Here is a 12,489-nt window from a genome sequence, read left to right as displayed (position 1 = left end):
ACTGATTTATACGGGGCTTTATGAGGCCTGTCACACGTCAGCGCTAACACGGGCAGGACAGCAGAGTCTATCTGCAGTGTGAGGCCATTACTGATGAAAAGCCAGCTTGTAAGTGCATAAATATAAAAAGGCATAGCTTGTGAATAATGTTAGTAATGAATCATACTTTTCTTAAAAAGAGGCCAAGCGAAGGAGGACAAACCTGTCCTTGATATGGTTCTCTGTGAGACAGATTCTTTGGTTCTGTTGTCTTTTTAGAGCAAAAGCTGCCAATATGACTGTTTGAACACATTTCACTTCAAAGAGAGAAACACATTTTGTATCACATAATGTACACTGGCAAATTAGAGGTACATAAAATTGCTGACATATTAAAACAACATAAAAAAATACACTACCGGTCAAACGTTTGTTTTTTTTTTTTTTGTCTCTTCTGCTCACCAAGGCTTCATTTATTTGATCCAAAATACAGCAAAAATATTGTGAAATATTTTTACAATTTAAAATAACTGTAAATGTATTTTAAGATGCAATTTATTCCTGTGATCAAAGCTGACATTACTCCAGTCTTCAGTGTCACATGATCCTTCAGAAATCATTCTAATATGATGATTTGCTGCTCAAGAAACATTTATTATTAATATCAATGTTGAAAACAGTTGTGTACAATTTTCATTTCAGAATTATTTGATTAAAAGAACAGCATTTATCTGAAATAGAAAGCTTTTGTAACATTATCACTACCATTCAAAAGCTTGGAGTCAGTAAGAATTTCTTTCTTCGGAAAGAAATGAAAGAAATTAATTCTTTTATTCAGCAAGGATGCATTAAATTGATTAAATGTGACAGTAAAGACTTTTATAATGTTGCAAAAGCTTTTTATTTCAGATAAATGCTGAACTTTCTATTCATCAAATTATCCTGAAAAAAAATTTACACAACTGTTTTCAACACTGATAATAATAATAATAATAATAATAATAATAATAATAAATGTTTCTTGATCAAATCAGCATATTAGAATGATTTCTGAAGGATCATGTGACACTGAAGACTGGAGTAATGATGCTGAAAATTCAGCTTTGATCACAGGAATAAAATGCATTTTAAAATATATTTAAATAGAAAGCAGTTATTTTAAATTGTAAAAATATTTCACAATATTACTGTTTTTGCTGTATTTTGGATCAAATAAATGAAGCCTTGGCGAGCAGAAGAGACTTCTTTTAAAAACATTAAAAAATCTTTGACCAATGCAATTTTATGTACCTCTCAAAAATATTCATATATAAAAATATTTTATTTCTTTACATAAAAATAATTTAATTTTTATTTTCTTAATACATATGAATACATTTATGTTTTTTTAATTAAATAATTATAATATAAATAATGAAATTAATATATATATATATATATAAAATATTTATTTTCTTTAGTATCTTACTATCTACAACACATATTCATCAATAAATCAGCCTGACATAAAGTACTGTGCAAAAGTCTTAGGCCACCATTCGATGTTGTTTTAGCAATGATCATATATAATTATTTCTCAGTCTATTTATTAGAATATAACCAAAAAGACCAGGAAATTACACTTGAGAAATAACAGGAAACGGCTCTCTTAAACCTAAATGTAATGAAAAAGGACTGAAAGGCCAAGGAAACTTGAAAATATGATGAGAAGTTTCTCAGAATTTCTTCTTTGAGAAAATGAAAGAAGTCCAGAAGGTCACACTTAATACATTTTGTGTACATATTTCCTGTATTTTCTGTTTGTATTGTAATAAAAACCAAAAAATATATATGAGCGGTCATTAAAACATTGCTAAAACAACAAAGCTGTTGGTAGCCTAAGACTTGTGCACAGTACTGTATGTTCTACATTGACCTAACCCAACTATCTGTTTCTTTCAAAAAAAAATCTGATAGACCAAACCTGGAGATTCGGTTGACAATGAAGAGGAACACCCCTAAAGGAATGATGGAGAACAGGAACCACGGAAACACAGCGCCAACCACTCCCAGACAGAACAGCACTAATGTCACATTCTGGAGCAGCATTTCGGCTTGCATAGCCAGACGCACATCAACTATGCAAAGAGAAGAATAGAGAGCCAATGTGTGAGAGAGCGAGACATCAAAACGCTTTGAGACGCCCCCCGTCATCCCGCATTTGAAAGGATTTGTGAGCTGAGAAAGAGAGGTTCCTCACCCTCATCCATGTCCCTGGAGAATCGGTTGAGAATGCGTCCCAGGGGTGTTGTGTCGAAAAAGCGCATGGGGCTCAGAAGTAGAGTCTTAAATAGTTTATCATGCAGAACCGAGGCTGCCCGCACAGTGCACTGCAACAACAACAACACACACAACAGTGTTAATAATGCATGCCCACAGACACAACGCAAAATGCAAATAAATGGGCTGGTGATTTAAAAACCTATAAAATGCTTTAGTCAGGGTTCACATTGAAATTAACAGGTCAGGGATGTAAGCAAACATTTAAACAGGCATAATAGCTAGAATATTTAAAGGGAAAACTTGGCAATTATACAGGAATGGTTTTGCCTGAAATCCACACTGGAAGCGACCAATGCAAGTGAGTCTGACGTCAAAGTAGATCGATCAGCTTGCCTCAACCTCAGCCACTTTGTTAACAGATATACAGTATGCTGGTATAAAAAAAATGACTTTGTAGACCAGCAAAATAGCTTAAACAAAGCTAAAATTCACTTGCGGAAGCTTGATATTTTTTTTTATAACTTGTTAAATATGGATATTTTACACAAACACATTGTATCTTATGTTTTGCTTCGGATGGATGCACTTTCTTGAGCTTCATACTCGTTGTTTCCCGTTCACTGCCATTATAAAGCTCAGGATATTTATTAAAGGTGCCCTAGAACCAGTTTTCAAAAGATGTAATATAAAGTATCTCCTGAATGTGTCTGTGAAGTTTCAGCTCAAAATACCCCATAGATTTTTTTTAATGAATTTTTTTAACTGCCTATTTTGGGGCATCATTAAATATGCACCGATTCAGGCTGCGGCCCCTTTAAATCGCGTGCTCCCCATCCCCGAGCTCTCGACTATAATACAGTGTATTTACAAAGTTCACACAGCTAATATAACCCTCAAATGGATCTTTACAAGATGTTCGTCATGCATACTGCATGTATGCTTTGGATCATGTGAGTATAGTATTTATTTGGATGTTTACATTTGATTTTGAATGAGTTTGAGGCTATGCTCCGTGGCGAAAGCTAACATTACAAACTGTTGGAGAGATTTATAAAGAATGAAGTTGTGTTTATGAATTATACAGACTGCAAGTGTTTAAAAATGAAAATAGCGACGGCTCTTGTCTCCATGAATACAGTTAGAAACGATGATAACTTTAACCACATTTAACAGTACATTAGCAACATGCTAACGAAACATTTAGAAAGACAATTCACAAATATCACTAAAAATATCATGATATCATGAATCATGTCAGTTATTATTGCTCCATCTGCCATTTTTCACTATTGTTCTTGCTTGCTTACCTAGTCTGATGATTCAGCTGTGCACAGATCCAGACGTTAATACTGGCTGCCCTTGTGTAATGCTTGAACATGAGCTGGCATATGCAAATATTGGGGGCGAACATATTAATGACGTAACAGTCTGTGTTATGTTGAGATTCGCCTGTTTTTCAGAGGTCTTTTAAACAAATGAGATTTACACAAGAAGGAGGAAGCAATGGTGTTTGAGACTCAGTGTATGTCATTTCCATGTACTGAACTCTTGTTATTCAACTATGCCAAGATAAATTCAATTTTTGATTCTAGGGCACCTTTAATATAACTCTGATTGTGTGCATTAGAAAGAAGAAAGTCATATACACCTAGGATGGCTTGAGGGTGAGTAAAGCTTGGGGTAATTTTCAGTTTAAAATAACTTGTTACTCGACACCCTTGCTTCATTTAGTATATGTAGAGCCATGAATATGCTAATTAGCCCCGCCTCAACTCACTCGCATGAGCTCAAAGATCTACTTGGCCAACTTTTCTGTAGTAAACACTGAACAATGGCAAGTGAAAATTCAGCCATAATGTTTGATGCAGAAACTGTATATTGTGTATATAACTGTATAGAAAGTGTGTTAAATATATTTATAACAAAAAAACAATCTATAAATAAAATCATTTTGTCATTTTAAGTGGTTGGGATGCAAAGCATCAGAAATAGAAAGTGGGCATCATCAGCTGAAGACAGCTTTGTTAATTATAATGAAAGTGATCTAATTTTGGCACAATGCACATGATGCACTTTACACGATCTAACTCGCATATAGACGTGCCGATATTCGGTAATACGATATATCACGATAATGAATATGATGTAACAGCAGAAGTGCAGCGGTTACCCCGGAAACTCCGTAAACAAAGCAGCTGCAGTACTACAGTATTTAAAATGCTTCAAACAGCCATTCATTTTTTTTTTGTATTCACAATGTTGTTCATCACAGCACAAAATATTTAACACTTAAAAACTTATTTTCAAACTTAAACATTTTTATATTTTAATCTGGACTACAAATGTTCTGATTATTGTTCAATAACACTTGATGACCTAACTAAGGCTCCATTACTTAACATGTTAATTCACTATTACCAAACTGACAATGAAAAATACTTTTATTATAGCATTTAAAACAACATTTATTAATCTTAGTTAATGTTAATTTCTAGTTAATGTTTATTAACATTACTAAAATCAAAAGTTGGACCAACAACTAACAACCCATTTTTAACAACTGTATTTTTATCTAATATTAAAGGGGTACTTCACCCCTGGAAAGATGAATGTGTATTTAAAATTGGTCATTTATGTAGTAGAAATGTGAAATTATTTTTGAATTTGGAGCTTTCTAGACTGAGAAAAGGCAGAAAATGTATTTTTGACTCACAGGTAAGACTTGCTGATACTAGACTGATAACACAGTAGCCTATATGTAGTGTTGTAGGTAGCAGTAAAACTGCAAACTTAGCAAAGTAACGTTAGATAGACAATTACATATAAGTTGCATATAAGTTGACTGTTATCAAAGTAAAGCCACTGTTCTGTAAAACTGAGTTAGTTTATTTATCTATTTATGCTAACGTTACCACAAAAGCCTGTTGCTGTATTGGTTGAGATGACTGCAGAGACCGATACATTTGCGAGATGAACCACTGATGTAGTGCAGACTATAACAAAATATGTTAAGCTTAAAAATATAATTGACACCCCCTTTTGATAAAATCTTTGATCTATGTCCGCGAGTAACATCAAACGCGCATATGTATGGACGTGGTGAAAAAATGCGGAACAACCTGTTATTACTGGCTGTAGTTTTAAGCCTCTGGCCAAAAAAGCCTCCGATGACGCAAAATGACGATTTTTGCGTCATCGGAGGCTTTTCTACAGAATAAAAAAGCATAAATCTCTCATCTCGGGCTGATATGAATGGGGAAAGCACGCTAATTCGAAAATACTAGTGGTATTCTACTAATACAAAGCTTAATGCTAAATCCTGAAGTAACCCTTTAACAAAAAAAAAATAAAAAAATGAAATAAACTTCTGTTACAAATGCAGCTATTGCTCATTCTTAATATTAGTTAATGCATTGAGTAATGTTAAATAATGAGACCTTATCCAGTGTTACCTGTTGTTCTTTATCATTCTTTTACACTTTAATCTGTTTGAAACATTTTACTTTATTTTTTGTGTGTACTGCTTTATTGTATTTAAATGTTCAGTTCTTTTTGTTCTAAGAAAAATAATTCTTAAACCTGTTATAGTATGACAACACTTTTTTTGCAACTTATTTCAATATTGTGATAATAACGTATACCGTTATAAAAGCTTAAGCAATTATCGCAACATAAAAATTTGATTCTCGCATATGAGGAACAGTAAATGCATGAACGTCGTCACTGCACAGAAGTTCAACTGCAGCACAAATAAACAGATGGTTGCATAAGGACAGATATTCTCACATACATGTCAGGAGAATATTGAGAATGTGCCAGACATGCCTTCATAACAAAATTCCTCATGCTGTGCTTATGGGAGAACATTTGGATTTGATGGTTTCTGGCACAAGGGGGCAAATTCATTCCATTAATAGAATATGTAAAGTTCCCAAATTTGCTATCTTACCTTTGGGTAAAAAGAGATTAGCCATCATCGAGGAATTAGTGAATACAAGTGGCACACAATTACACAGACACATAACCACTCTAATGTGCTGTCGGGGCTGCTTAATGGAGAAGAGGGCACAGGGTCCTGAGGGGACACGCATACACAACCCCTCCAGCTCAAAGTCAAGACACAGGACAGATAAATGGATTTAGCCTGCAGGCAATTTCAATTAAAGAGCAGAAAAAAATGTAGAGACAGGAAGGATGAGAAAAAAGAGGACACTTGGCAATGTCATGGATTGCAGAGGAAGGATTTAGTGTAGAAATGAAACAAACTATGGAAAGCACATGTTCTGTCAATAACATAGTGGAAAAAAGGCATTAATTGCGATGCCCCCGTGACAGATTAACCTGCTACTCTCAGGTAGATTTAGGCAGTGATGAATAGTACATGAGCAAAGAGGAAATGCATCTGCCTAATGACCCAAGTGTTTGATGAAAAATTCAGCAGGAAGCCTGAACAGAGGAATCTCTCTGACAATAAACTCCAGATTACCTTGACGAACACCAGCCCTCGCACGGTCTTCAGGAAGAGCGCCGCCCCCATGGATAAGACGTACACCCTGGAGTAGTACTGTACGTGCGGATTCAGTCGCATGCTGTCGCTCTCGGCGGTCTCGTTCCCCTGCAGCAGCGAGGAATTCTGCAGGGACAAAGGAACATCACCTTGGAAACGTGATCCTTCCCTAGAGATTCCCAACATACCAGCTGAACTGCGTGCACGAGTCCCAGTCTCAATTATTTTACAGAATGCGAGTTAACTGCAACATCTGTTGCCGTGATTGTCCCTCTGAGTAAATCGTGTGGAGTCTGGCACTTCTAATTAGTTTCGGGATTGATGTTCATTTCAGCTAAGCATCAAAAGTCGGCGATTCAAGCTGGCTTGCTTTAAAGGAATAATTCACCCAAAAATGAAAATTGTCATCATTGTTTCGCCATCATGTCGTTTTCAAACCTGTGAAGACTTGTTTTCTTCCATGAAAGTCAAAATGAGAAATTCAGAAGAATGTGAGCTAGTATGAGGACATTATTCTTTTGAAGCAGTGAATTGGTTGGTTGATAATTCATTCACACTGAGCAGAATTTCTCCTGTTGTTTTCCACAGACGAAACAAGGCCAGAATCAGATTTACCTCATATTGTAACATAGGTAAAAGTAATTTTTTCAATTAATAACTGTACCAAAACTGCTACTTTTCAGGAAATAATGATGTAAAAAAAACATTTTTTACATAGTTTTCAAAGTTGTATAATGTACAATGCATGTGGCATTATATTATCATTTTACAGAAATCGGGCTCAAATAAAGTTTTTGACCAGCGAATTTCCATCATTAGCATAGAATACCTATGCATAAATCCAGCCCTGCATATAAGTGAGTAAATGATGACAGATTGTTATTGTTGGCTAAAATATCCTTTTTTAAATGGCAGAAATTCAAAGCAGTGAGACTGGTTTACCCCGCTGCCCTGCCTGATCCAGTGACTCAGCCACCAGTTGCTGAAGGCGATACTGCCTGTGGTGAAGAGGAAGAGGAGGATGTTTACAATGAAGGCCAGAGGCCCTCCGGCAGCCTTGATGTAAGCAGCATACACGGGCCAGGCCACGGCCCCGGTCCCCTTTTCCTCCGCCTGCATGAGCTGTTCTGAGAGGTGCACATCAAACAACAGAAAGAGAGAGAAGAACAACAAAGAAGTGTGAATCACCCACGGATGTTAGCTCAACTAAGCACACACTGTTATTCTCAGATTAAACAGTGCTTCTCGACTGACAGGCCATGATCCCAAGATAGGTCACATGTTGGCTAGCCCAACATCTGAACAAACTACAAAAGATCAATTTATTTGCTGGATGCTTATATATTTAGTATAACAGTCATGGAATGTTTGTATCACTAAGCTTATGCTTGCATAATTTCAGATCAGTGTATGTGAGCGAGCTTTTGTATAGCGTGAACTTTTTTGGTAATGGATTAATGGAGTCGCCACTTTTTTGGTAATCGGTCGCCATTTTTTGGTAATGGGTTAATGGAGTCGCCATTTTTTTGGTAATGGTTTAATGGAGTCGCCATTTTTTTGGTAATGGGTTAATGGAGTCGCCACTCTTTTGGTAATGGGTTAATGGAGTCGCCACTTTTTTGGTAATGGGTTAATGGAGTCGCCACTTTTTTGGTAATGGGTTAATGGAGTCGCCACTTTTTTGGTAATGGGTTAATGGAGTCGCCACTCTTTTGGTAATGGGTTAATGGAGTCGACATTTTTTTGGTAATGGGTTAATGGAGTCGACACTTTTTTGGTAATGGGTTAATGGAGTCGACACTTTTTTGGTAATGGGTTAATGGAGTCGCCATTTTTTTGGTAATGGGTTAATGGAGTCGCCACTTTTTTGGTAATGGGTTAATGGAGTCGCCACTTTTTTGGTAATGGGTTAATGGAGTCGCCACTCTTTTGGTAATGGGTTAATGGAGTCGCCACTTTTGGTAATGGGTTAATGGAGTCGCCACTTTTTTGGTAATGGGTTAATGGAGTCGACACTTTTTTGGTAATGGGTTAATGGAGTCGACACTTTTTTGGTAATGGGTTAATGGAGTCGCCATTTTTTTGGTAATGGGTTAATGGAGTCGACACTTTTTTGGTAATGGGTTAATGGAGTCGACACTTTTTTGGTAATGGGTTAATGGAGTCGACACTTTTTTGGTAATGGGTTAATGGAGTCGCCATTTTTTTGGTAATGGGTTAATGGAGTCGCCACTTTTTTGGTAATGGGTTAATGGAGTCGCCACTTTTTTGGTAATGAGTTAATGGAGTCGCCACTTTTTTGGTAATGGGTTAATGGAGTCGCCATTTTTTTGGTAATGGGTTAATGGAGTCGCCATTTTTTTGGTAATGGGTTAATGGAGTCGCCATTTTTTTGGTAATGGGTTAATGGAGTCGCCACTCTTTTGGTAATGGGTTAATGGAGTCGCCACTTTTTTGGTAATGGGTTAATGGAGTCGCCACTTTTTTGGTAATGGGTTAATGGAGTCGCCACTTTTTTGGTAATGGGTTAATGGAGTCGCCACTCTTTTGGTAATGGGTTAATGGAGTCGCCATTTTTTTGGTAATGGGTTAGTGGAGTCGACACTTTTTTGGTAATGGGTTAATGGAGTCGACACTTTTTTGGTAATGGGTTAATGGAGTCGCCATTTTTTTGGTAATGGGTTAATGGAGTCGCCATTTTTTTGGTAATGGGTTAATGGAGTCGCCACTCTTTTGGTAATGGGTTAATGGAGTCGCCACTTTTTTGGTAATGGGTTAATGGAGTCACCATTTTTTTGGTAATGGGTTAGTGGAGTCACCATTTTTTTGGTAATGGGTTAGTGGAGTCACCATTTTTTTGGCAATGGGTTAATGGAGTCGCCATTTTTTGGGTAATGGGTTAATGGAGTCGCCACTTTTTTGGTAATGGGTTAATGGAGTCGCCACTTTTTTGGTAATGGGTTAGTGGAGTCGCCATTTTTTCGGTAATGGGTTAGTGGAGTCACCATTTTTTGGTAATGGGTTAGTGGAGTCACCATTTTTTTGGTAATGGGTTAATGGAGTCGCCATTTTTTTGGTAATGGGTTAGTGGAGTCACCATTTTTTTGGTAATGGGTTAGTGGAGTCACCATTTTTTTGGTAATGGGTTAGTGGAGTCACCATTTTTTTGGTAATGGGTTAATGGAGTCACCATTTTTTTGGTAATGGGTTAGTGGAGTCACCATTTTTTTGGTAATGGGTTAATGGAGTCGCCATTTTTTTGGTAATGGGTTAGTGGAGTCACCATTTTTTTGGTAATGGGTTAGTGGAGTCACCATTTTTTTGGCAATGGGTTAATGGAGTCGCCATTTTTTTGGTAATGGGTTAATGGAGTCGCCACTTTTTTGGTAATGGGTTAATGGAGTCGCCATTTTTTTGGTAATGGGTTAGTGGAGTCACCATTTTTTTGGTAATGGGTTAGTGGAGTCACCATTTTTTGGCAATGGGTTAATGGAGTCGCCACTTTTTTGGTAATGGGTTAATGGAATCACCACTTGAAATGCAATGAAGATGCAAAAGTTACATTCCTTGTTTTTGTTTTTTTGGTAATGGGTTAATGGAGTCGCCACTTTTTTGGTAATGGGTTAATGGAGTCGACACTTTTTTGGTAATGGGTTAATGGAGTCGACACTTTTTTGGTAATGGGTTAATGGAGTCGACACTTTTTTGGTAATGGGTTAATGGAGTCGCCATTTTTTTGGTAATGGGTTAATGGAGTCGCCACTTTTTTGGTAATGGGTTAATGGAGTCGACACTTTTTTGGTAATGGGTTAATGGAGTCGCCACTTTTTTGGTAATGGGTTAATGGAGTCGACACTTTTTTGGTAATGGGTTAATGGAGTCGACACTTTTTTGGTAATGGGTTAATGGAGTCGCCATTTTTTTGGTAATGTGTTAGTGGAGTCACCATTTTTTTGGTAATGGGTTAGTGGAGTCACCATTTTTTTGGCAATGGGTTAATGGAGTCGCCATTTTTTTGGTAATGGGTTAATGGAGTCGCCACTTTTTTGGTAATGGGTTAATGGAGTCGCCATTTTTTTGGTAATGGGTTAGTGGAGTCACCATTTTTTTGGTAATGGGTTAATGGAGTCGCCATTTTTTTGGTAATGGGTTAGTGGAGTCACCATTTTTTTTGGTAATGGGTTAGTGGAGTCACCATTTTTTTGGTAATGGGTTAATGGAGTCACCATTTTTTTGGTAATGGGTTAGTGGAGTCACCATTTTTTTGGTAATGGGTTAATGGAGTCGCCATTTTTTTGGTAATGGGTTAGTGGAGTCACCATTTTTTTGGTAATGGGTTAGTGGAGTCACCATTTTTTTGGCAATGGGTTAATGGAGTCGCCATTTTTTTGGTAATGGGTTAATGGAGTCGCCACTTTTTTGGTAATGGGTTAATGGAGTCGCCATTTTTTTGGTAATGGGTTAGTGGAGTCACCATTTTTTTGGTAATGGGTTAGTGGAGTCACCATTTTTTTGGCAATGGGTTAATGGAGTCGCCACTTTTTTGGTAATGGGTTAATGGAATCACCACTTGAAATGCAATGAAGATGCAAAAGTTACATTCCTTGTTTTTGTTTTTTTGGTAATGGGTTAATGGAGTCACCTCTCAAAATGCAATGAAGGTGCAATGCAAAACCAACTGAGAAGTGCTGGATTAAACAACCCTCACCTCCTTTATTGCTCTCAGCATGCGGCTTGGCTGCATCATTGACATGAAGGGGCCGCGGGCTGCTCTCCTCCTCTGCCCTCTGCTTGTTTTTCAGGTTATTCCTCACCAGGTTCTGGATGAAAGATGAACAGAAAAAAAGAGAAAGAGCGAGACCTGGTAAAGAGCAACCCACAACTGATTACCGGGACGCATGAGTCAGAACAACGGCTGCTGGGTCATTAATACAGAGATCAGTGACAATGTCCCTCGGCTGTTACTCTCACAGATCAATTCACTTATAAATTACAAAAGCACAGCGTGAATTTACATTTCAAACCCAGTGGCTCTGCAGCCCATGGTTCATGAATTTTGCAGTGGGTGATGTAAGATGTTTTGTGAGTGTGTGACCCTGGTGTTTTCCCATAGGGCACAGCTGCTGCGGGCGGCATATCGCACCTCTTGCTGCACGCTGTTGAAAAGGGCAGCGTAGTTTCGGCCTTTCTCCATCAGCTGGACGTGTGTGCCGTGCTCTGCTATCTGGCCGTCCTTCATTAACACCACCTCATCACACTCTGGCAAGTACTGTAGAATAAACACACCCAGGGGAAAGGACATATAGCGTTAGGAGACCTTATGATACATTAACCTAACCATAAGCATAATAATATCATAGAGCAGAAGTCATTTGCTTGATAAAATAATGTTTTGAGAGAAATTTTTATGTCTTTAAGATTTTAATAGGGATGACATATCGTTATCAGCTAATATTTACATAATATTTAAATTTTTTTATGTATAAGTAACAGTCAATAAGGGATATATATATATATATATATATATATATATATATATATATATATATATATATATATATATATATATATATATATATAAATTAAGTACTAAAATGATTAAAACTAAAACTGAAATAAAAATAAATCTAAATATGATTAAAAAAAACTTTAAGTAAACTTACTAAAACTAACATTTTGTTAAACTAAAATGAAAACTGAAAATCTAAAAATAAAAGCTAATTCAAAATATTAATGAATAC

General features: G+C 36.7%; 1 protein-coding gene across 3 annotated transcripts in view; it reads right to left on the bottom strand.

Moving 5' to 3' along the window:
- The window catches only part of wu:fb13g09 (ATP-binding cassette sub-family C member 5), a 54,585-nt gene that overhangs the window by 11,519 nt on the left and 30,577 nt on the right, over positions 1 to 12,489 (bottom strand). For all 3 annotated transcript variants that reach the window (XM_067385006.1, XM_067385005.1, XM_067385007.1), the window contains 6 exons: positions 11,892 to 12,017; positions 11,457 to 11,568; positions 7,691 to 7,875; positions 6,728 to 6,874; positions 2,219 to 2,348; positions 1,943 to 2,096 (listed from right to left, as the gene is read on the bottom strand). In XM_067385006.1, the coding sequence (XP_067241107.1) occupies positions 1,943 to 2,096; positions 2,219 to 2,348; positions 6,728 to 6,874; positions 7,691 to 7,875; positions 11,457 to 11,568; positions 11,892 to 12,017 (854 nt within the window). The remainder of the gene's footprint in view (positions 1 to 1,942; positions 2,097 to 2,218; positions 2,349 to 6,727; positions 6,875 to 7,690; positions 7,876 to 11,456; positions 11,569 to 11,891; positions 12,018 to 12,489) is intronic.

The sequence above is a fragment of the Chanodichthys erythropterus genome, chromosome 1, assembly GCF_024489055.1.
Source record: "Chanodichthys erythropterus isolate Z2021 chromosome 1, ASM2448905v1, whole genome shotgun sequence".
Classification (NCBI taxonomy): Eukaryota; Metazoa; Chordata; class Actinopteri; order Cypriniformes; family Xenocyprididae; genus Chanodichthys; species Chanodichthys erythropterus.
Note: the sequence above shows the minus strand (reverse complement) of the source record. Positions and strands in the feature narration are given on the sequence as shown.